This window comes from Dermochelys coriacea, chromosome 3 (genome assembly GCF_009764565.3).
Source record: "Dermochelys coriacea isolate rDerCor1 chromosome 3, rDerCor1.pri.v4, whole genome shotgun sequence".
NCBI lineage: Eukaryota > Metazoa > Chordata > Testudines > Dermochelyidae > Dermochelys > Dermochelys coriacea.
In genome coordinates, this window is record NC_050070.1 from 69,984,533 (window position 1) to 70,010,743 (window position 26,211).

General features: G+C 40.3%; 1 protein-coding gene across 6 annotated transcripts in view; it reads right to left on the bottom strand.

The window, feature by feature from the left end:
• Positions 1–26,211, bottom strand: part of MDN1 (midasin AAA ATPase 1) — a 164,096-nt gene that overhangs the window by 127,472 nt on the left and 10,413 nt on the right. For all 6 annotated transcript variants that reach the window (XM_038394958.2, XM_043510648.1, XM_043510647.1 and 3 more), the window contains exons 2-11: positions 23,225–23,451; positions 21,297–21,521; positions 18,453–18,560; positions 18,162–18,354; positions 16,061–16,273; positions 13,915–14,046; positions 12,301–12,404; positions 9,842–9,956; positions 6,050–6,243; positions 1,359–1,440 (exon numbers count right to left, since the gene is read on the bottom strand). In XM_038394958.2, the coding sequence (XP_038250886.1) occupies positions 1,359–1,440; positions 6,050–6,243; positions 9,842–9,956; positions 12,301–12,404; positions 13,915–14,046; positions 16,061–16,273; positions 18,162–18,354; positions 18,453–18,560; positions 21,297–21,521; positions 23,225–23,451 (1,593 nt within the window). The remainder of the gene's footprint in view (positions 1–1,358; positions 1,441–6,049; positions 6,244–9,841; positions 9,957–12,300; positions 12,405–13,914; positions 14,047–16,060; positions 16,274–18,161; positions 18,355–18,452; positions 18,561–21,296; positions 21,522–23,224; positions 23,452–26,211) is intronic.

The following is a 26,211-nucleotide window of genomic DNA, read 5'->3' on the forward strand; positions in this document are numbered from 1 at the left end:
TTCAACTGCACAAAGTTCAGAAAGAACCCTAAAAACCCTGTAATTACTTAAAATAACATTTCTATACCTGGGAGTGTCACAGCTTTAGAATCTTCTTGGGTGATAAGCATCTCCTCATGGGTCACAAGATACCACACCTTAAAGCTACCTCTGAGGCATGACTGGACAATACCAGTTCTGCATTACAAGCCAGGTTAATACATCGGGAAAATTCCACATTTGGAGAAAGGAAACCATTTTTAATCACTTGCCAAAAAAAACAAATGACATTTGAAATGGCCAAGGAATTTGAAACGTTAGAGTAAGCCTTGTAATGGAAAAGCACAGGTGAGGTTCAAAGGTGTGTAACACATGGCATCACCTCCACATACCTGCTTCTATGGATACACACAGAAGCATGTGATAAATTTAATAGACCTGTGAAATAAAGTTAAAACAGGCAACCACTGTATCACTTGACCACAAATTCATCTCCCAAGGACTTATTCTAACATTGCAAATCTCTTGGCAACTTCAAAGAGCAATCAATCTTTATTTTTTTAAATGAGCCAGGAAATGCATCTTTACTATACCAAAACATATAACCCATCACCTCCCCAGGCCAAAGATAAAAAACCAGTCCTGAGCTGCCCAGTAAGCAATTCTAAATATAAGCATCACAGCTTTAAAGTCTCAACAATGCCAAAAACAGAATCTTGTCATCATGGGAGAGGGAAGGTCTGCCTCTTCCTGATGAGCTCAGTGTTTGCATATAGCCCTGGAGGTGCCCCAGGCTATCAGACTTAAAGCAGCCTGTTTTTTAAACAAAAAAAAAAAAGTTGTTTTAAAGAGGTGTTTTACATTTATTCGTTTTAATTTCTCCCTTCCTTTGAGTCCTGCATAAGTTGGATTTAGAGGAGCTAAAGGCCTCTGGGTCATAGGTGGGGGGGATATAATATTAACATTTTTAAAGAAAAACATTAAAGTATTCCTAAAGTTGTGTTTTTGTAGCACATATGATGCACTAATGGCACGCATTTGGGATGATATGCATAATACATAACTTTGCCACTCACCAGTAATGTGCCATCCCAAACTCACACAAATAAAACTTACGTCACATCACACCATCATATATTTTATATTCCAGTAAGTTGGTCAGAGAGACATTCAGTATGTTACTACACAAATACCTTTTCCAGGTCCAAGATGTCTAAGACCATAGGGATGCCTATGATCTCTGTTACTGTACCAATCACTCCAACTAGAATCTGTTCAAGGCAGCACTATTTTTTTAAAATGAGTCTTGCTTTGTGCTTTAAGGGCCAATGCCAAAATCCTTAGTGAACAATTGTAAAATGGATTGAGTCTTACTGTACCTCTTGAAAAATATTCACTGCAGTAGTTGAGGAAGAGCTGTCAAAATTGTAGGCAATCCTGCTGCACCAATTCAATAAATCTCTAAGACAAGAGAGAGAGGAAGCCATATGTTGGGTACAGCTGAACAGTAATACACAGAAAGAAAAGGTGTACTTGTGTACTTGTGGCACCTTAGAGACTAACAAATTTATTTGAGCATAAGCTTTCGTGAGCTACAGCTCACAGCTCTTCCTTCCTCTATTCAGTCCAATTACTCTCCTTGCTGGTAACTAGATTTTATTTTCATTCAGATTTCATTTTACTTTTTAAATGTACACATGAAGGTATTACATAAGTGGGATGTGTACTCCAAAGTGCAAATGACTACAGTAGAACCTCAGAGTTACGAACACCTCGGGAATGGAGGTCGTTCGTAACTCTGGCCATGTCTACACTTACCGGGGATCGACGCTGCTGTGATCAATGCAGCGGGGGTTTATTTAGTGCAGTAGTGGGCAACTGGTGGCCTGCGGGCCATAGGCAGCCCACCGCTGATTTACCAGGTCTAGTGAAGACCTGCTAAATCGACTGCAGAGAGCTCTCTAGTCGACTCCGGTACTCTACTGGAATGAGAGGAGTAAGTTAAATTGACGAGAGAGCATCTCCCATTGATGCAGTGTGATGTAGACACCACAGTAAATCGACCTAATCTACGTAGCTGGAGTAGCATAATTTAGGTCGACTTACCCCCGTAGTATAGACAAGGTCTCTGAAATGTTCGTAATTCTGAACAAAACGTTATGATTGTTCTTTCAGAAGTTTACTACTGAACATTGACTTAATACAGCTTTGAAACTTTACTATGCAGAAGAAAAACGATGCTATCCCTTTTTTTTTTTTAAGCAGTTTACCTTTAACACAGTACTGTACTGTATTTGCCTTTTTTTTTTTTTTTGGTCTCTGCTGCTGCCTGATTGCATATTTTCAGTTCCAAATGAGGCCTGTGGTTTACTGGTCAGTTCATAACTTTGGTGTTTGTAGCTGTGCGGTTCTACTGTACTTAAAGAGCCACAATGTCTATTTTGGCAAAGTACTAGCGAACTATCAGAAACAGACAGACATACATACCACATTAACAATTCTAGATAAACAAAGTTATTACAAAAAGCTTGCTTTTGTAATTGAGTAATTTATAAGGAAAATCCTTTCAAAGTTCAAGTTGCTTGCCAAACTTCATTCCTTCTGAACTTCAGAATAAAGCAAACATGTTTTTGATGACAAAGTTCATGACTAATATTAAGCGCGCAAATGGCTACGTTTTTAATACAGGCCATTTCTATCACACTCCAAGGCTACTCTGCACTACCATATATCTAGTATTTGCATATTGTTTCATGAAATAATACTGATTATATAACTCAGTACAACTATCTTTGGTGCTTGATGTGAGAAGAAAGAGGAAAATCCAACAATCCGCTCTGCATTTTGTCATCATTAGACAGGCCAAAAAAGAATTTGAAGAGCAACTAGCCAAAGATTCAAATACTAACATTATTTAAAAAAAAAAAAAAAAAAGCACATCAGAAGCAGGAAGTCTTCTAAACAATCAGTGGGGCCACTGAAAGATCGAAGTGCTAAAGGAGTGCTCCAGGAAGATAAAGCCATTGGAGAAAAACTGAATTAATTCTTTGCATCAGTCTTCACCACAGAGGATGTGAGGGAGATTCCCAAACCTGAGCCATTCTTTTTAAGATGACAAATCTGATGAACTGTCCCAGATTGAGGTGTCATTAGAGGAGGTTTTGGAGCAAATTGATAAACAGTAATAAGTCACCGGGACCAGATAGTATTCACATAAGAGTTCTGAAGGAACTCAAATATGAAACTGCAGAACTACTAACTGTGGTATATAATCTATCATTTAAATCAGCTTCTGTAGCAGACGACTGGAGGACACCTAATGTGACGCCAATTTTTTGAGACGATTCTGGCTATTACAGGCCAGTAAGCGGCAAATTAGTTGAAACTATATTAAAGAACAGAATTATCAGAAACACAGATGAATACAATTTGTTGGGAAAGAGTCAAGATGCCTTTTGTAAAGGGAAATTATGCCTCAACAATCTATTAGAATTCTTTGAGGGACTCAACAAACATGTGGACAAGGAGGGTTGAGTGGATTTAACGTATTTAAGACTTTCAGAAAGCCTTTGACAAGGTCACTCACCAAAGGCTCTTAAACAAACTAAGCAGTCATGCAATAAGAGGGAAGGCTCACTCATGGATCAGTAACCATTTAAAAGAAAAGAAACAAAGGGTAGAAATAAATAGTTAGTTTTTGCAATGGAGAGAGCTAAATAGTGGTGTCCCCAGGGTCTGTACTAGAACCAGTGCTGTTCAACATATTTATAAATGAACTGGAAAAGGGGATAAACAGTGAGGTGGCAAAATTTGAAGATGAGACAAAATTATTCAAGATAGTTAAGTCCAAACCAGACTGCAAAGAATTACAAAGGGATCTCACAAAACTGGGTGACTGAACAATAAAATGGCAGATAAAATTCAATGTTGATATATGCAAAGTAATGCATTTTGGAAATTCCAACTATGCATACAAAATCATGGGGTCTAAATTAGCTGTTACCACCCAAGAAAGAGATCTTGGAGTCATTTTGGATAGTTCTCCAAAAACATTTGCTCAACACACAGTGGCAGTCAAAAAAGTGACCCAAATGTTAGGAACCATTAGGAAAGGGATATATAATAAGAAAGAAAATATCATAATGTCTCTATATAAATCCATGGTAGGCCACATCTTAAATACTGTGCGCAGATTTGGTTCCCCCGTCTTAAAAAAGATACATCAGAAATGGAAAAGGCATAGAAAAGGGCAAAAAAAATGATTAGGAGTATGGAACAGCTTCCATGTCAGGAAAGATTAAAAAGACTGGAATTTTCAAATTTGGAAAAGAAAGGACTAAGGGAGGATATGATAGTGGTCTATAAAATCATAACTGGTGTGGAGAAAGTGAATAAGGAAGTGTTATTTACCCCTTCACATAACCGAAGAATCAGGGGGTCACCAAATGAAATTAATAGGCAGCAGGTTTAAAACAAACAAAGCGAAGTACTTCTTCACACAACGCACAGTCAACTAATTGCCAGGGGATGCTGTGAAGGCTAAAACTATAACAGGGTTCAAAAAAGAACTAGATAAGTTCACGGAGGATAGGTCCATCAATGGCTATTAGCCAGGATGGTCGGGGATGCAACCCAATGCTCTGAGTGTCCCTACCCTCTGTTTGCCAGAGCTGGAAGTGGACAACAGGGGAGGGATTACTTGATGACTGCCTGTTCTATTCATTCCCTCTGAAGCACCTGGCATTGGCCACTGTCAGAAGACAAGATACTGAGCTAGATGGACCATTGGTCTGACTCACTAAGGCTGTACTTATGTCACAAAAAGCATATGTCACATAAAATAATTGTATGCTACAGGATTGGCTTCTTTGAGCAAACTATAGATTAGAATGCCATAAATAATTGCTTAACACCAAGATGCACTAATCTCATGTGCAAATAAAGAATATAGCTGAAAAAATATTCATTAGTTACCCCTTAATCTCATTTGTGTCCCTTTTCAACAAGAAGTTTTAGTAGTAATTAGCATATCTTATCTACTAGACCAGAGATGGGCAAACAACGGCCCGCAGGCCACATCCGGCCCGTGGGCCCAACCTGCCCAGCCCTTGAGCTCCCTGCCGCGGAGGCTAGCCCCCACCTCCTCCCCTGCTGTTCCCCATCCCCCGCAGCTACAGCCCCACACGGGCTGCGCTCTGGGAAGTGGGGCTGCACACTCCTGCAGGGCAGCGCAGCAGCATGTCTGGCTCCGGCCGGGCGGCACGGCTGCCAGATATGCTGCTCTCAGTGGCATGGTAAGGGGGCCGGAGGTGCCGGGGGGCAGTCGGGACAGGGGGCAGTTGGATAGGTGTGGGAGTCCCGGGGGGCCTGTCAGGGGATGGTTGGATGGGGCAGAGGTTCTGGGGTGGGCTGGAAAGGCGTGGAAGTCCTGGGGGGCCTGTCAGGAGGGTGTGGATAGGGGTCGGGGCAGTCAGGGGACAAGGAGCAGGGGGGTTGAATGAGTCGTTGGTTCTAAGGGGAGCAGTCAGGGGATGGGAAGTGGGAGGGAAAAGATAGTGGGCGGGGGCCAGGCTGTTTGGGGAGGCACAGCTTTCCCTACCCAACCTTTCATACAGTTTTGCAACCCCAATGTGGCCCTCGGGCCAAAAAGTTTGCGCACCCCTGTACTAGACCTTATACATTTTGATAAAAAAGGCATTGAGAAATATCCCTGTGGCTTTATATTAAATTCTTATTTCTGACCCCTTGATGTCTTGACCCCAAAGATGTTCAAATCATTCAGGACATTTTACATGTAATCAAAATTATGCAGTCAGTCTTGCATAGTAGTTATATTCCACACTACACAAGAAAGTGAAGTTCTACATCCTTTGGATTCAGAGTTCCAGAGGGCTACGAAGCATTAAAAATGACGTTAAAACAAACAAAGGAATGACAGAATTTTCCAAGACTATTAATTTTTTAACATACGTTTCATAATGTTAATTGTTTTTCCTCAAGGAAAAAATCACAAACCAAGCCAAGGTTTACTGTAAACTTTCACTCGCTGGCTAAATAGGGAAAAACCTACCTCAGAGATAGTTCTCTTCCCTCCAGACTTGGCCTTTTGTTTTCTTTTCTCAGTTCTGATGTATCTTCCACTCCCTGCTCACAGGCAGGAAAACTGATTTCTGTTGTTTGATGCTTGTCTCCAGTAAGCTGAATATAAATGTCTAGTAGACGATCAGTCACAGCAGCAAGGTTGGGGTATCTGCCCTGAAGAATCTGAGAAACAGAAATTGCAAACTGTATAAACTCAGAAGCCAACTACTGGTCATGCAAGTTTTATTATGATATACTCAGATAATCACTCCCCAAGAGGGCAAGTTACAAAGACTAGTAATGGGGGATCCAGTATTAAAAAGAAGCTAAGTACTTTTGTAGCCTATAAAGATGATGAGGCAAGAGGAAGACCAAGGACAGAGTAGGCCTGTTACTCAATGAGGGGGGAAAGAAAACAACAGAATATATGGAAATGGCAGAGGTGCTTAATGACTTCTTTGTTTCGGTTTTCACCAAAGCTGGTGGCAATTGGACGTCTAATATAGAGAATGCCAGTGAAAATGAGGTAGGATCAGAGTCTAAAATAGGGAAAGAACAAGTCAAAAATTACTTAGACAAGTTAGATGTCTTCAAATCACATGGACCTGATGAAATGCATGCTAGAATACTCAAGGAGCTGACTGAGGAGATATCTGAGCCATTAGCAGTTATCTTTGAAAAGTCATGGAAGACAGGAGACATTCCAAAAGACTGGAAAAGGGCAAATATAGTGCCCAACTATAAAAAGGGAAATAAGGACAACCTGGGGAATTACAGACCAGTCAGCTTAACTTCTGAAAGTTAACGGAAAGATAATGGAGCAAATAATTAAGCAATCAATTTGCAAACATCTCGAAGATAATAAGGTGATAAATAACAGTCAGCATGGATTTGTCAAGAACAAATTGTGTCAAACCAACTTGATAGCTTTATTTGACAGGGTAACAAGCCTTGTGGATTGGGGGGGGTCGGGGGAAGCGGTAGATGTGGTATATCTTGACTTTAATAAGGCTTCTGATGCTGTCTCGAATGACCTTCTCATAAACCAACTAGGGAAATACAACCTAGATGGAGCTACTATAAGATGGGTGCATAACTGGTTGGAAAATCGTTCCCAGAGAGTAATCATCAGTGGTTCACAGTCATGCTGGAAGGGCATAATGAGTGGGATCCCACAGGGATTGGTTCTGGGTCTGGTTCTGTTCAATATCTTCATCAATGATTTAGATAATGGCATAGAGAGTACACTTATAAAATTTGCGGATGGTACCAAGCTGGGAGTCATTGCAACTGCTTTGGAGGATAGAATTAAAACTCAAAATGATCTGGAAAAACTGGAGAAATGGTCTTAAGTAAATAGGATGAAATTCAATAAGGACAAATGCAAAGTAATCCACTTAGGAAGGAACAATCAGTTGCACACATACAAAATTGGAAATGACTACCGAGGAAGGAGTACTGCGGAAAGGGATCTGGGGCTCATAGTGGATCACAAGCTAAACATGAGTCAACAGCGTACTGCTGTTGCAAAAAAAAGCAAACATACTTCTCGGATGTATTAGCAGGAATATGGTAAGCAAGACACGACAAATAATTCTTCCACTCTACTCCATGGTGATTAGGCCTCAACTGGAGTATTGTGTCCAGTTCTGGGCTCCACATTTCAGGAAAGATGTAGACAAATTGGAGAAAGTCCAGAGAAAAGCAACAAAAATGATTAAAAGGTCTAGAAAACATGACCTATGATGGAAGATTGAAAAAATTGGGTTTGTTTAGTCTGGAGAAGAGAAGATCGAGAGGGGACATACCAGTTTTCAAGTGCATAAAAGTGCATTGTTACAAGGAGGCGGGAGAAAAATTGTTCTTCTTAACCTCCGAGGATAGGACAAGAAGCAATGGGCTTAAATTGCAGAAAGGGAGGTTTAGGTTGGACATTAGGAAAAACTTCCTAACTGTCAGAGTGGTTAAGCACTAGAATAAATTGCGTAAGGAGGCTGTGGAATCTCCATCATTGGGGATTTTTAAGAGCAGGTTGGACAAACATCTGTCGGGGTGGTCTAGATAATACTTAGTCCTGCCTTGAGTGCAGGGGACTGGACTAGATGACCTCTCAAGGTCCCTTTCAGTTCTATGATTCTATGGTGCTTGCTTATGTTATACAGAACTGTGTTGAAATGTAAGTACAGTCGATTCTGCTTAATAGCAACTTGGATATTAACAACTTCCAGTTAATAACAATGTTTTGCCAGGAACCAATCCCATCCGACTGATTTTAATGTAAATGGGGTTTGAATATTGGCAACAGCATGCTGCTTATTAGCCGTATTTTTGAGAAAAAAAGATCCACCTTCAGGCAAGTTTGCAGGGATGCAGCCCCAGAAGGAAGCACTGGGATGGGCCGAGCACACTCTGCATGCAGGTTTGCAGAGCTGCAGGTAGGGAAGCAAGTGCTGAGACCTGCCTTCCCTGGCTGCAGTGGTGCAAATGTGCCTGTGGCTGGTGCTCAGCTGGTCCCAGAGCTTCCTTCTGGGATGGCAGCTTGCAAACCTGCACACAGGGACCACACAGGAGATAACAGGATGTGGGCTGGGAGAGGAGGCTGTGGGCGGAGTGGGTGGAAGCAGCTGCAGCCCAGATGCCAGAGCTGCATGGTATCTCTCTCAGTGCCTGCACTCTCCTGACTGCACCCTGTCAGGGCATTCCATATAGGGAAGAAAGTGCTGGGACATGCTGAGCCAAAGGGTGCAGAGAGACGTACCGTGCAGCTCCATGGGCCCCCAGTACCCCTATTCCCTGGAAAACCCTGGTATTCGGGCTGCTGCCCCCCTCCTTGTTGCTGTCTGCCCACAAGCAGGTTTGTGGGCTGCACCCAGGGAAGGCACGTCCAAGCATTTCCTTCCCTGGCTGCTGCCTCAGAAACCTACTTTCTGCTTATAAGCAATTGTTGGACAATAGCAACTTTTTGCTGGCAACCAAGGGGTTGCTAATAAACGGAATCTAATCTAGGCCCAAAAATCTGTTTCCTAAAGCCAGGCTTGACAACAGTCAAGCGAGGCCCGGTAGAAGATGGGTCAAGTGAAGTGAGATAATTCAGAGGCAAGTTAGAGATAAATTAGGGCATAACCCCAGGTCATGTTGTGAAACGCGATGGGGAGGGTCCCAGAACCTGGGCTCCAGCCCGAACCCAAATGCCTGCACTACAATTTACAGCCCTGCAAGCCTGAATCAGCTGACATGGGCCAGCCATGGATGTTTAACTGCAGCGTAGACATACCCTAAGAGGCTTGTGGATCCCTTCCACACCTCCATGAGAATTAGAAGGGTTAAAATTCCCCTCAAGTCTTTTGATTGGGGGCTGGGGGGGTACAAAAAGAACTTCCTCCCATTGATAAGCCTTCTTCACACTCAGATTGTACTTTGAAGTCTATACCTGCAAAGAACAGGGCTAGAGAATTACTTTTTAAATGGAAGCTTTCTTCTCCAGCAGTCATTTGATTTACTATACTAAGCTCAACCAAAGTAGACATTCCCTAGAGATGTTAAGAATTGTGCTGAACTGTTCTATTTTGAGGTTGCCCAAAAATCTCTCTGATTCACTTCCAAGCTTTGTAGAATAAGTATTCCTTTGCCCCAGATCTAACCTATCCATTTTGAAGCCAATATGACTATTTTGTGGATTTTGAACAGCAAAAACAAGAATCAGGCTTATTATGGAATCTCTGTTGTAAACCCTAACTCTGGAACAATGTCTGGTGCTCTATAATGACATTACTTCAACTACCTCTTTGAGTTCTGCTTTATTCATGTTATCCATCCGAATTTTGGTCCAATACTTGTCCAGAAGAGTAGCATGGCTGTTTTGCTGTCGGTACCAACCACCACCACAGCTGAAGACTCTAAATTAAACAAACACACCCAATGGAGTCATATAGCATATTACATATTGTTTAACTGAAGAATTTAAAATTTCATATTCTACCATAGGACTATTTCAATGCCTCAAAGAACTAGTAAGTTTACACATTTGTCTTGGTCTAATCTGAATGCACAGGGCTCCTAGGGTCCATAGCAGAAGTTGCATGTCATCCTGTCTCTTTTCCATATTACCCACCCCTTACTGGTGGGTATTTCTCCTCTTGGCCCAAACTGCCTATTCCCACAGAGAAACATGCAGAAGGGAGAGAGCCAGAGCAGCAGCAAACTACCCTGGAGATTTCCCTTACCAAGTTTGCTGCCCTATCTAGGGGAGGGGCTTGGAATGAGGAGGGGAATTATGTCTTCTCACTTCCCAGATCCTCTCCAGTTCTCAACTTCACACACATAGCTGCTGCATCTGTCCTACTCTGAATTCTGTGCTGACTCCCATTGCTCCTGCAGGATCCGTGCTTTCACTGACTGGGCTCAAGGCAGCTGCAGACGTGGACCAGGGGAAATTATAACTGTGAGCTGCAAAGTATGTCAGGTCTGGACAAGACAGTGCCTGGGAGCACATTGCTCTTCCCCATGGCTCCAGACCTTAATATCCATAGATATCCAATATCCATAAGAGCTCCTTCAGACATAGCATCAGTGAGAGTTTCAGCAGAGGAGGAAGGGTATTTCCTGTTGCAGAGATCATATTTCAGATATACAAGAAAGGGCACTGCCCTTGTCCTCTGATCCCTGCTTTCTTGCCACTGTATTACTGTCACCAGTTGTTTCTCGCCCCGTCTTGGTCTCACTTTTCTTGTCACTCTCTCAACCCTTGTTATTCCAGGTTTCACTGCTCCCCATCTTTACCGCCTCCTGTTTTGCTCCTTCTTCCTTGCCAGACACCCCTCATTTTTGCCCTGTTTTCCCCCTTTCCTTTGCAGCAGTGTAAGGATGACCAAAGAGCTGCCCAGGGATCTTCTCACCTGACTCAATTCCCTGACAGAGTTTTCTCTGAACTCATCATCTACTGGCTCCCCATAGCAGCGGGAAGTCGCACCAGAAAAACCTACTGCTGCACATTAAGACACCATGCACACAGCTACTCTCTCCCACACTCTCAAAGCCCATGCCATGCCCGCCATGGCAGCAGTCCTGTGCATGCAACTGATTATCAGCCTTTTACTTACACATCTTGAAATTCTATCCTTGTTTTTTTAAATTCACTCCTTCAATTTAAAGAAAACAAAACCCACTCATGACTATTTAGAGACTGTCCCAATAATACTTTGACACAGCTCCGCCAAAGAGGTGTGCAGCACCAGAGTAGCATCAACAGAGCTAACAATTCTACTATATCAAGACATATGCACATTGGGTTAAGCTCCCAAATAACAAACAATGATTAGGGCTCCATGACTTCTGCACAGGCCAGTGTGGCTGACCCCAGGGCCACCCAAGCAGCTGGCTCAGAGGCCAGCTGCTCTGGTGGCCCCAGGGACAGTCACATCAGCTGCTTCTGGAGTGGCCCCAGGGCCAGCCACATCAGCTGCTGCTGGGGCAGCCCTGGGGCCAGCCAGCCCCAGGCTCCGCCCGAGCAACAGCCAGTGTGACTGGCCCCGGGGACTGCCCAAGCAGCAGTCACAGAGCGGCCAGAGCCTCCAAGATTTAGTCAGGGGTATTTTTAGTAAAAGTCATGGACAGGTCAGGGGCCATGAATTTTTCTTTATTGCCTGTGAGCTATGACTTTTATTAAAAATAACCATGACTAAATCGTAGCCTGAACAATGATCAACAGAAAGAAAATGTTTTATCAAAGGAGCAAAAACATAAGCAGTAGGAAAAAGTTGTTTAAATTTTGAAAAGTGTAGCAAAAATGTTGCTCAACAATATTCATTTAAATGGTGCACTATATATACTTCGGTATTCTTCCAACTTTCATAAGCACTACAAAAATGTGAGAATCATATATTTTACATACGAGTTTTAACAACATGAAAATCAGAACATATCATTCTGAGCCAAAAACTCTCCAAAGGAAAATGAAGGACCATCCAATCTGAATATTTGTTGACTTTCTTATTTTTAACCTACAAAGCCTTCAAGCTCGCTGAAGTAATGGTTGCATAAGATGCTACAGTATAGATCCAGTCCTACTGCAAGGCTGTTCGATATTTAATGCATTTCTTTTACATGTTTTATGACTAATAAAGTCTATGTATCGCATTCTAGCAGTCTGAACTTTATGTTGGTCTGAATTCCTTACTCTTGTTGCCTTCATCTTAAAAGCAGCCAATTAACCCTCATGTTCATTTTACCTTACATGCCTACCTTCTGGTTGCAAAGAACTGGAATCCAGGAGCCACTTTTAAACAGTCTCCACGACCAGGAATCAGTAATTCTCCATTTTCCAGAAGAGGAATCAGCAGAGAGATCTGAAAAAGAAAAAGAACTCCTATCTTGGAAACAAAAAGCAATACTCCTGCTTCTTTTGGGAGAAGCTCAACCATCCAGACTGCATTTGTTTCATGAGTCATCAGCCCACTTATACTGAGCTACCTTAATATGCCAGTCTGCCAGGAACAGCAGTTCCTCTCATAGGTACCTGTTTCTAAGTGACACTGACAAGGATTGAACAGTCCCAGTTAACATCACTCAGCAACAAGTTCCATAGTGAGAGTACCTTACTACACTCTTTCTGCTGGCATTCACATCTTAATACATAACGGATAGAAAAATGACCATCAGCATTTTCATCTTTCTTCACCCTGACCACTGTGGTATCCCAATTTTTACACTGCATTACACAAGTCAGAAATCTTGCCTTTTGACTAAAAGACTAAAAGGTAGTTTCACCCTTGCATGTTTGAAACCTCCTCTTTTCAATTGGCCAAGAAAAGCGTCTCTCTAAATCAAAGACCTTGTTTATGGCAGCCATCAGTACCTTCCATCAGAACAATATCCCCACATCCCAGCTCTGCCCATCACCCCAATGGAGTATAAAATGTTGATCCCCTGAATGACTTACATCCCAAACAGAAAGAAAAGAAATAACGGGTTGGAGGAAGGGCTGAGGTTACGAGGAAACTGCCATACAAGAAGCTTACTGGGGTGAGGTGTGGGGGCGGCAGAGAGGATGGCAGGATGCAAGGAGTCTGGTGCATATAATAAGCTCAGCCTACAGAAGTGAGGAATATACAACCCTCTAGTGGTAAAATACTCAAATACAGAGAAGGTGTTTATAGGAAAGCATGGAATTATAAAGTAAAAATACAGATATAATAAAAAAATCCAGGCTACATTAAACTGTAATTTACCTTTTAAAATAAGACGACACTTCAGAATATTTCAAGTAGCCCCATAAAATTGCTTAAGACCTAAATTCATAAGGAGGCTATATATTGTCTTTGTTATAGGGTCCCTGTGGTTTGAAAATCTGCATCCCAATAAAACTAAAACTGGCAGCAGGGTTAGTGCCATAACGGATTCTTTATAGAGTTATGAAAAAATAACTGGATGCAAGAAAGAATTTGAATTTTTGCAGAACGTCCAATACAATATTTATATGATATCTATCTCTTTGTAGAAGGCAGTGTAGAATTCCAGTCCCTGATATAAGGAAAAGCTCTCTCTAATGAACACTAGTTCTATAACTGACTATTAGGAATCAATTAAGATAAATGTCACAGTACTTGTTCCAGAGCATAATATGGTATAATCTTTTACACTGTCTCAACTGGGGCAAGGAGAGGTGAGTGAAAAAGAATCAATGTACCAATTGGTCAATTCAGATTACCTAATTAATGATAATTTTTTCCCTCTCCTCCCCCGCCCCAACTCATCAGATCCAAAGTGTCAACACACTACTGCTTTAAAACCAAGTAGCAGCATGCCATCCCCCATTTATTTTACAATGTTGCCTATAGGAGAAAGTAAATTGCATACCACATCCAGAGGAGCATAGTCAATATCCTCCAGCAGAATCCAGTGCCCTTTGGTGACAGCTTGTGTCAAGGTTCCAGGCTGCCATACAAACTCCCCTGGCACATCTGTACAACGATACATACCCAGTAATGTCTGTAAAAAACAAACAAACAAAAAAACAGAAATAAATAAAAACTGGTTTATTATATGTCTTGATAAACTCAAATAACTTACATAATATAGCTAACACCAGCATGCAAGTCACACACATAGCCCGCCTAGAGCCCTGTGGATGCAATGTCTCTAGAGCTCTGTGCGGATACAAAATTTGGCCCGCAGATATCTGCAGATATAAAGCAGTTATCCATGGATTTGCATGGCTCTATAAATATCAACACCATCCTCAGCTAGTTTTTTTTCAGTATGACACTAATTTTAGTGTTCAAAGAAAAATGTAAGCAACAGCATTCTTGAAACACTCCTAACAGATATCAGCTACAATCCAAAGTGATCTACAGCTAGACTCAGCCTTCTTAGGAAAAGTAGTTAACACTGGAAATGTCAGGAGTATATACACAATTTTTATTAAATCAATTACTTTCCATGGCTTGATCTGACATCCCACTAATGTAACACATCCCAACTCTTTATGCCTTTTACATCAAGATGAAACATGGAGTTACTATTCAAGGTACTTATAAAATAGAAAAAAAAATGAAGTTTTAAAAATAATTTACAACAGCTAAATGCATCCACTCATAGCTAGGGTCTTCTGTACCTTTATTAAACACAAGTTTTATCTTTAAAAGGGAGATTACCAACTTGAAATGCAGCCCATTTAAAAAAAAAAGATAAAATAGACAGGTATTCCACCTGTCCCTGGATACCCCAACAGACTGTAGTTTCACATCCATATTTTCCTATTTCTAAAAATGTTTTCTACCTCTCCATCCCTGTGTGAAAAACCCACAACAAAGAGAATACCAAACTATATAGGAGAAAATTAAGTTGGAATATAGTCAAATATATAAAGCAAAAATAAGATGCATTTTAAAATAAAAAGCTCTTTCTAGAAACACACTAGAAATTCTTTTCAGAGTAGCAGCCGTGTTAGTCTGTATCTGCAAAAAGAAAAAGAGTTCTTGTGGCACCTTAGAGACTAACAAATTTATTTGAGCATAAGCTTCCGTGAGCTACCGCTCACTTCATCAGTGCCATAAAGATACACTCCTCTTCTAAGCATTTCTTGGATAGTTCAGTTATATATATTTTAAACTTTTACACTTTGCTACTTACTTCCAATCCCATCACACTTTCCTGAGGTGGTGATCTTACAACTAAGCTCTGAGAGGCAGTTTTATTTCTACCTTTCTAAATATTTCAAAGACTCGATGACGAGGACTAGCTCTTCCATATAAGCGGTATAGGCTGCTGCATCTCGCAACAAAATCCCCAAAGTCAACATTGTTTGTGAATGTTAGCCTGCTCACAAAACTGTAGGTGTTTAACAAAGTTAAATGAAATTCTTAGTGCCCTCCCAGCCACAGTGTAAAGCCAGAAAATGCATCAGCTCAAACTCACTAGGATATGCATGAAATATCTGAAGTGTGCAATTTTCACTAGGGCCTTGTCTACATGACAGAGCTGCACCAGTTTAACTTAAAACAGTTTTAAAATCTATATAGTTACACCAGTGCAAACCCTGTGTAGACATTCATCAGTTTAAAAGTAACTTGTTTCAATGCAACTTAAACCTGCTCTCAAGAGTCTTAAGGTAAAGAGAAAAAAGCCTGGTATAAAACTGAAATAAGAGTGTGCATGCAGCCTTTTACACCAGTTACTAAATCATTTTAAAATCACCCCTTTAATTAATCAGAGCAGCTCTCTCATATACACAAGTCCTAAAAAATGTAGTAACTTTAAAAAAAAAAAAAAAGAATTGATGTGATGCAGTTTTTGTGAAGAATTTAAAGCTTACTAAGCCCATATCTTGAAGTTTCTCATTTTCAAATTCTTCAGTTCCCATTAGGAATTTGGACTTGCTGCAGATCAATACTTCACATTTCAAAACTTAAGTAATGTAACTCCATATATAAGGATGGGGGTTTGAGTCTCAAGCATAAATGAGTTTACCCTTCCCCCAATAGCAGGAATATTTTTCCATTACCTTACTGTCTGTCTGATCTCCAAGTTGAACTTTCAGAATATGAGGGGGCTTCATTCTTCCTGTAATGACTGCTAAATACTCAATTAAAGAAGTTTTGCCACATCCTATTGGTCCCTCTAATAATACAGGATTCTGGAAAGCTACTGCCATTGCAAGGTTTTGAAGATTCATGCAGGTAGATTCAACCAGCACAAAATAGTTACTGGTACTTTCCTGTTAGGGTAGAGAACTTAAATTACCATACTGAAGTGTTTATTCATAGATGAGTTGTGTACAGTACTACTGGAATGCTCCAATGCAGCATTCATAAAAATGAGTCTGAATACTAGAAAATGCCTATATAGCTCTTATTAGGAGCTTATGCCAAATGATATAATGCGTCATTGAGAATGCAGATTGAACAAACAGTACTTAATGGTTAGTATTAAAATATAGATTCAATCCATCAAAAACCTACAATAAAAATATACAAATTTATGAAGTGTATGAATGAGCTAATTTGATCTCAAAAAACAGACTACAGATGCAATAATGGTAGAGTGATTATTTTAATGTTCCACCAATGTTTATCAGACATACCTATTAAAAAAATCATTTGATGTATACAGCAAATTAAGTCATTAGAGCAGCTCCCTATTACAGGACAACAGCAGTTGTTTACTGATAACCTTACTCATGAAATTAAAGTCCCAGATCTATTCATATTTGCATAGACAACAATGTGGAGCCACTAAACTCACTGATGTATGAACATTAACAAAAATATACTAAATATTATACACCATCTTTTACTCAGATTATTTTAGTGCATTTAGACTTTAAAGGGAAGTTATATTTTCCAATCAGGGTGTAAAATGAAACATCAACACATCCTTATCTTAACTTTTCTACAGATGTGAAAACTTTAGTTTATTCCACAGAAATTGCCATTTTCCTGACAAGCAAGGAGAGAGAAGCTAGAAAAGAAAATCGAACTTATCCTTCATTGAAAATATGAAGAGCCTAGTATTTTAAACTCCTATTTTAAACAAGTTTCAATTACTTACAAAAACTGGTAGACTGTCAATACAGTTTTATTTTGCTTGTAATTTTACTACTAGACAAAGTCAAGGAAATTCAGAAGTTGAAAATCCTGTCTCCTAGATTCCCACACTGCTTGAGAAGTGCTTAAAAACTCCACACACTTCTCCAGGTCAGTGCTTTTAGATTAAACAACTTGTGCTAAGGCTGAACACAGTCAGGAGTTGAGGTCAGGTTAGAGCGAAAGCAAGAAAGGTGGTTTGGGGAGTGGTCTAGTCAGAGTACTGGCTGAAGCTACAGGAAGTACAGAGGGTGGGAATGGGGAGAACAGGTTAGAGACAGATCCCTTCTGCAGAACATGGACATGTTTCTCAGTTTGTCAATCTTTACTTCATTTGCCTTAACAGTTTACAAAAAGAAATACAAGTTTTTTAAAAAACTGTTCACCTAAACGTTTAAAATATGCATATTAAAACCTATCCAAAATGTGCAGAGTCCAGTGCCTTTCCTATCAATTTAAGTGTAGAAATATTTTCCTATTTGTTTTCTTTTCCTGCCTATTAGCAGGAAAGTGGCAGCCTCCACAGAGTAAGTTTTAATTTATTTAAAAAATAAATGTTAAAGAATGTCTTATTTTGGGGAGCAACTGCTGGCAAAGAGACGGTATAAACTCATATGGTATAAAAACCATTTCCATGAAGGTACAAATGACTGTTTCGGACCCCCTTGCTGGCTAGGCCATGACTCCATGTTCTTGAGAAAGCCTCTCGATTTGGAAAGGAGATACTATATAGAGTTGGAAAAGCAGCTGCTGAACATTCTCTCAGAGCCAGTTTAAAAGAGCTGATATGTAGAAACCGAACAAATCGCCGTGTTAACCCTTACACTGCTTCATTCCAACACACAGCTTCTTTGAAGTACCAACATTCCACTTCATAGTGACTTAGTGAATGGCACGGCGTGAAATAAAATTTGCCACCAGTACTACATACATTCAACTTCACTTAAGAAATTAACCAAGATAGGTCAATTCTTAGCATTCACATTTTAATAATTAGGCCACAGTCAAGGCTGTACCTACCTGTTCTTTAGGCACAAGTTGTTGCCTTGGTAGCACAACTCCACATACTGCTATTACATTTGCAGAGAGGTCACCTGATACGATGTCTCCTTGTGTGTACTGCAGCCCTTTCTCGATGTGCCAAAGAGATGTGTCTGGATTGACCAAAACAAGAGCTCTCTCCACATTCCGCATCTGTGATTCTTCCAGTTGCCTGTCAAATTAGTATCCACATTCATTATTGCAGTTGGATGTAATTTACACCAAATATATTTAATCATGCAATGTATTCAATGTGAAAATTCATCTTACTTTAGTCTGAAACGTATTAATTCATCTGGATTGAAGATCTTCTTAAGAAAAGATAATTTGTGCTCATCGTTCATGCATGTAACCAAAGCAAGGCAATTTGAAGTGTACCTGCAAAGAACATTTTGAACAAAATAGGTTTCAAAAGGTTCTTCAGAAACCTATTTTTCTGATTCATAAACAAAGACACAAAATTACAGAAGAAGAATCTTGTACATCTTTTTCCCCCAGAGGGGTTGGTAGAGAGAAAGAATTAGCCTCCCATAGCTACAATTGGGCTATAGATCAAGAATGTGTCATCTGACTCTTAGCAGAAAAAAAACTCACTTTTTGGCATATAACTGATAGAGGCAATGAATTTTGTATTGTAAGCTATAAAAGTTTGCTACCCAAGGCAAATATGTAGTACCATTTTAAAATGATTTGCTGTGTCCTGTTTCATATTTTATTGCCTCATTTCAGTGAATGCTCTTTAAGTGTCTTTATTTACAGTATAATAAGCTGAAATATTTCTCTAGAGAAAACTGACTCAAGTCTTGACATATTGAAACGATGTGCCTCACAATGTAACAAGCCTTTCTATAAGTAGGGTATATTGCGGCAAACACAATAATTAGGTGCACTTTTTAAATAGAAGCATCTCTTGGATATCTTCACCTTAAATAGAGGATCTGGCTTTCTATAAGATCTGGCTTTCCTCTAATTCAGCAGTTAGACTGACTATAGTATCAAGAGATCAAGACATTAGCTCAAGGCTCAGTGCCAACAGAATCCTAAAACCACTTCAAATCTTTTGACTTCACTACTCGATACTGCTGCCTCTTCAAATAATGAATATATAACTTAAAAAATGTTTAGTACAAAATCTGACAGGCAAATACATTTTTCATCAGGTTTAGTCAGTTCTCATTTTCTGACCACCATCAATGTGCAGTGAGGCTGAAAGAGGAAAGCCCCCAGAAGAAGAGTGGCTCAGCACAAAATGTAAAGTCAGCTAGTTTCTCTTTCCAAAATTACTGTAAAAAAGCCATATAAACTTACTCCGGTAAATGAACCAGTAACTCTAAAATGATAACCTTATCTCATGCCTTACTGTTAAGTAAATTTAGAGTACTGGTGTATTTTTAAAAAAATCGAGACAGTTAACCTTTCTTCACTCCATTGCCCAGGGGTCAGTTTGACCAGAAGTCATGATGAAGAGCTATTGAAACCCATACAGACCCCATCTGTGAACTACCACCATTGTAAGCAAGCTCCCAACCTTTCAGATCATTTTGGATCTTATCAAAAGATGCTATAAATGTTTTGTGTATTTTCCTGGACCCAAAGAGAGCTCATTGATTTCCTTGGGCTCTGGTGTGAGGAGCACGTGCAGGCATAGCTCAGAAATTCAAGCCAGAACAAGATGATCTAAAAGCACTCGTTGGAAGTAGTGGCAGCTCTGGGTTATTGAACAACAGTGCCATCAGAAGGAAAAGGAACCGAGGCAGGAGTACAAGCACACAAACGACAGCTCTCTAAGCCTGTTGCATCACCGACTAAGTGCACTTTCTATTCTGGGTGATGCACCAAGCTTAGAGGAGCTGTCCTTTACGTGCTTTATCATAATTTAGAAAGTTAGGTAGGTGGGTGCGGGTTTTTCCCTCCATTTTGCAGTAGAAACTTTAATGTTTTTAAATGTTTACGGTTTTTATTTTAACTGAAACTTAAGACTTTTTTCTTAGGAGACATTGGTAGACATGTATGAAATCTGAATTCCAGTTTAACACATTACTCTTAGGGGAATTCTGGGCCAAAAAAATTAAAAATTCTGCACACAATATTTCAAAATTCTGCATATTTTAGTAGTCAAAACAACACAATCACTCCAGTTTGAAATATTTTGGTAATTTATTTCAAAATACCTGTCAACAATACAGAAAACACACACACACACACACACAAAAAAAAGTTCCCCCAGGAGAAGAGAGTGAAAGAAAGCCCTACGACAGGGGTAGTCTATTTTTCTGTCAAAGTCCAAATTTCTTGGTCAAGGTCTAGTCAAGGTCCAGACACCAGAGAAAATAAATACAAAAATAATAACAATAATGAAAATAATAAGTTAATAAAAAGATTTTGGGGTCCATTCAAAAGCATCTGGTGGTCCGGATTTGGCCCATGGTCCACCTATTGACTACCCTGACCTATGACAACCAGTTCCAGTTGAGGGAGGGGGTGGAGGGGTGTGGTGGGGGCCCCCAGAACCAAGACACCTGCATTCCCTGCTGCCCAGTGCTCAGCTGCTGGGCACCCCCCAGCCCAGACACTCGTACCCCCCTCTCCCCAAAATCCAGCCACTGGGCACCCCCCACCCCAGCCCACACACCCACACCCTCTTTCCCCCAGAGCCCAGCCACAGGGCACCCTTCAGCCCCACAAAGCTCCACCCCCTAGTGCCTTTACTCCACCAGCTTCTTTACTGTCCCACTGGGGGATGTATTGCGGTGTGACCCTGCCCTTCCTCACCATTGGCCAGAGCTGGGTCTCCCAGGACCTCTCCCGTTCCCAGGAGAATGAGACCAATCTGGGCAGTCAGAGCATGCAGAGCCTTCAACCCCACTGCGAGCTGGGCTCTGCAGAGTCCAGCAGCCCCTAGTGACAGCCAGCAGCTCCAATTCTGTAGGGGAAACATGGATTTCTGGGCAAATTCTACATTGCGCAGTGGTGCAGAATTCCCCCAGGAGTGGCGCATTCTTCGTCTGGTATTGTTGAAAGTTACTCTCATCTTTCCCCTTAAAAATGAAGGCTGCTAGGAGAAATTCAGAACATTTGTCCATGAATGGAAAAGATTTTTGGATTTAAACTTACCAGCGGACCAAAGTATCATGACTCCTTAGCAGCGGAACACACACACTCCAGTCCCACAATTCCCGGAATACAGACTGCTCTTGTTGGAGGAATAGGTATGCAGCCTCCATGAGATCCCGTAACTTCATCCGTCTGCGCCCATATCGGACTGTGTTTGCATCAGAACTTTCCAGGAAGAGTCTTTGGAACACTGGTGATGTATCCTTAAAATATCTGAGAGCAAACCTTAGAGAGAGATAAGTGGAGACATTAAGACAGGCAAACGTGTATATCCAAGTAATAGCACAGAAGACAATCTACAAAAGAATTCTAAACCACAAAAGTCCTGAAACAGTAATTGTTGGTACTATACAATGCAAACAAAATGTAAATTGAAGCCTTGTTTACAATTGGAAATAGTATTTTATCTGAGACAAGGTGGATGATGCAATATCCTTTACTGAACCAACTTCTGTGTAGCCTGAAAATTTGTTTCACCAACAGAGCTCTTCTTCAGGTCTGGGAAAGGTACTCAGAGCATCACAGCTAAACACAAGGTGGAATAGACTGTTTAGCATAAGTAGTTGACATATTCCACCTTGTATCTGTTCCACCTGTATTTATCTATGACACTCTGAAGCCTATATATACACACACACACTTAAAACGCTACAGAGACACATATGCGCTGCTGTAGCGCTTCAGTGTAGACGCTTACTACAGAAACAGGAGGGATTCTCCCATCGCTGTAGTTAATCCACCTCCCCAAGAGACGGTAGCTAGGTCAAAGGAAGAATTCTTCCATCCACCTATCACTGTCTGCACAGGGGGTTAGGTCAGCATAGCTACATCTCTCAGGGGGGGTAGATTTTTCACACACCTGACAGATGTAGCTATGCTGGTGTAAGTTTCCAGTGTAGACCAGCCTTGACTCCCCTTCCCAGACCTGAAGAAGAGTTCTTGTAGCTCAAAAGTTTGTTTTTTCTCACCAACAGAAGTTGGTTCAATAAAAGATATTACCTCACCCACCTTGTCTCTCTAATACAGTAGAGCCTCAGAGTCACAAACACCAGAGTATGAACTGAACGGTCAACCACAAACCTCATCTGGAACTGCAAGTACTCAATCACACAGACAGACCGACCGACAGACAGACAGCAAATCAAGTACAGTGCTGTGTTAAATGTCAACAACTAAAAAAATAAAGAGAAAGCAGCATTTTTCTTCTGCATAGTTCAAGGCTGTATTAAGTCAATGTTCAGTTGTAAACTTTTGAAAGAGCAACCATAATGTTTTGTTCAGAGTTACCAACATTTCAGAATTACAAACAACCTACATTCTCAAAGTGTTCATAATTATGAGATTCTACTGTATCCCGAGAACACCACTTACTACTACCACCACACTGCAAACAACTATGTTAGCTGTCATTTGTCAATAGTCAGTTTAACTGACTAGTGCTGATTATACAGATTACAAGGATAAACAGTGGTCAGCACCATTTCCACTAACCAGTGTTAAGATCTTGTCAAGAGAGGATTAATTCCAATTTGCTGAACCAGTACTGACCACTTTTATTTAGGTCAAATTTGGATTTAGGAGCCTAATTTTAGATGCATAGTTTTGAAAATTTTAGTCAGTGAGTAAGTTTCACATAACTCTCTACCATGCATGCCAGACATTTTTAAATGTAATTTCAATCATTGAAAAAGATGCACATCATGTTAGACATTGCCAGACATTCATTTAAACATGTCCTTTAATTTAAAAGCTTGGGTTTTCTCAGTCAGTTTCAATTCAATTCAATTCAATTCATTACCAAGGCAATAAAAATATATGAAAATACCCGTTCTCCCATAGCCAGAAGATCCATCTACTGACCCATCAGCACTACCTAGTATACGGCGAACAAGTTCAAACGTCACACAAGCAGACATCACATCACTTACGGAAGCACATCAGGGTGGTCACCAATGAGCTTGCTCATTGCTACACAAAGCCTTTCATGCAGATCGTGGTTGATTTGGCCACCAGCATTAATGGCTTCTGCATTTCTTTCCAGTAAATCTAGCAGGATTGGTCGAAACTGACGACCAATCAGTAGAGTACATTCTTTATCCACCAATAACTGTGCTAACGCATTGAGAATACACTGGCGATCCTGCCGAGTCCAGATCTGGAGGAGAAGAAAGTGGAAAAGGACAATTAACAGTCACGATCACATCAAAAATGAGTCATCATTCCAAATCACGTTTCAGCTACTTACGTCACCAGTCAGTTTGAGACTCAACCAGAAATTTTAAACAGAAATCAGGCAGCACATCAGATAAGCAGCAATGGCAGAGGTAATAGGAGATGGAGAAGGATAGAAGGGCAACTTCCCTTACTCCCCACAGCAGCCTTTAGAAATGTGTGTGGTGCCTTTTCAATCAACTGGCAAAAGGAGGTATAACGACACAAATTTTCACACTAACAGGCTGGAGAGCATCATAATGGAACAGAGAGCCAGGGACAAAACTAACTGGCTCTAAGTCCCCATGTGCCAACTTGCAACATTGAGAGTGGGGAGCCAGACCCAACACTATGGAACAGGAGCCACCACTGCTGGGTGAGTGCAGGGCTGCCCACCAATAGCTGATCATGTGTCATTTACTCCCCCTGAACCCCATTCCAGAACCTGGGCTCCACCACTGATAATCTATATATACATAAATACTTGTACTTCAGGGCACCCTCTGCAGTCACACCACTGTCACTGGAAATCAGTAAGGAGTGTAGTCCACTACGCAGTCTGAAAAGCATTTATAGCAGTTATAAAGAAACACCATTACAACCTCGGGTTACATGCCTGTTTATTATTTCTTTTTAAGACACCAAACTTTAAATCAGTCATGCTATAAATGACCTTATTTCCACGTTTCTGATAGTGTTTAAGGTACACAACACTTCTGAGAGAAGGAATTTTTTATTAGCAGTTTTGAAAAATATTTTCAACTGTTATGTCCAAGGGACCATTTATACAAGAAAATGCATCACAAATTCTGCAAAAGAGAACACACAAGACCCAGATTGACTGTCAACACCAGTTCATTGCCATTCGCTTTATGTAAAAAAACAACTAGTCTTTTCTCAAGTCTTTGTTTTGCAGCCTACTGCTATTATCTCCCAGTCATAAAACAGTTCTTGTGGAAACTTATCTCCCTTCTTGTTCAAGGTTCTGTGTAGCAAAACATAAAGCACTATAAATACATTCATACAACATTCTTACCCCTCGCCCCAAACAACATAAATTGTCTTGACCAGCTGCTCATTTACCATTAGTTTTGTTCTTGTGAAACCGAACACTGAGTTTCCCTCACTTTCTCTCAGCTCTCAGAGGAGAATAAACCCAGAGACAACATACTTTTCTCTGACACCAGCTAAGAGTCTACTATTTTTATTTTACAGGTGGTTTGAACCAATTGTTTTAGGTTCATCAGGGACATGGAAGAGTCTGTTCATTACAGAATTTAAAACAGGTGCCCGATTTTGAGTAGCAAAACTATTCTATTATTTTTAACTGCTGTAACCATTGATAAGTTGTACGAAGACAATATAGATCAGTATAGAGATGAGTCTGCATAGTAAAATCAAAAGGTAAATCAAAATACACAAAGCCAAGCAGCCAAATTGGGTATTAATTTTATCACTTGTGGAAGATGAGAAGCTGAGGCTTTATAAGTCAGGCAATACACAAACAGCACCAGCACAGTTTCCCTATACACTCAAATACCTCAATACCGGCATGGAGGGATCACATCTAGGGTGAAAGAGTAATTTAGTCTCCAAGTCTACCCAATCCTTAGCTACTTCAATAAGACAGCTAACAAGGGTGCTTATTTTGTTTCTGAGACAGTCCTTTGGTTCTGCAGGCAACAAGGTAAAATTTAGGCTGCCAGCTAAGTGAATAAAGTCCAGGGCCTCCATGGTAGCAGCCAAAGTTTTCAACATTGGACTTAAGAGAAATGTTGAACACATGCTCAGTACCCTGAAGCCTATTTCTGTAGCCTTGAACAAAATGCAGGGAAACAGCTGTTTTATTGCTGACACTGTTGAAAATTGGAAGGAACTGAGTAAGATCTTAGAAAGAGAAATATCCAGCGACAGAGTTAAATTACAAGCATTAAAAAAACGAATAGGACAAGCACTATCTCCAGCTCATTTTCTTGCGAATATTCTCAATATTCGGTACCAGGGTCAAACCTTAACTGCTGAAGAAGAGGAGTTGGCTATGACATGGACATCCAGCAATCATCCCTCCATAATGCCAACTATAATAAACTTCAGAGCTAAGGGTGAACCATTCAAGAAATATGCTTGCTGATGATGTTTTAAAGAAAGTCACACCAGTGAACTGGTGGAAGTCACTTAAGCACTTGGATTCAGAGACTGTTGAAGTGATAATCTCATTTTTAACAGCAGTAGCTTCTTCTGCTGGTGTAGAAAGAATATTTTCTTCCTTTGGACTAATTCATTTCAAATTGAGAAATTGTTTGGGACCTGAAAAAGCAGGAAAGCTTCTTTTTCTTTTCCAGATTATGAACAAACAGGAAAACGAAGGTGAGGATGACTGAGTTAGCTGCAGAAGCCAATATTTTAAGTTTCTCATGTTGACCTGACTGACATATTTTTAAAAAAAAAACAACAAATTAAATAGACTATTTCATTTAACTATTTTAGTTAAAAACAATGTTAACAAAAACAAACCTGAATTTAAAATCTTGAATGTTTAACTAAATTCAAAAATTCATATGCTTGTTTTGTTAAAATATTATATGTTTGCTGTTGAAGAACAAAATCCAGAATACATAACATTGTTGTTTTAGTTAAATAAAACAATTTAAATGTCTGTCTGGTGATGTCTCCTCCTAATACAGCATGGCAAGAAAATCTTCCA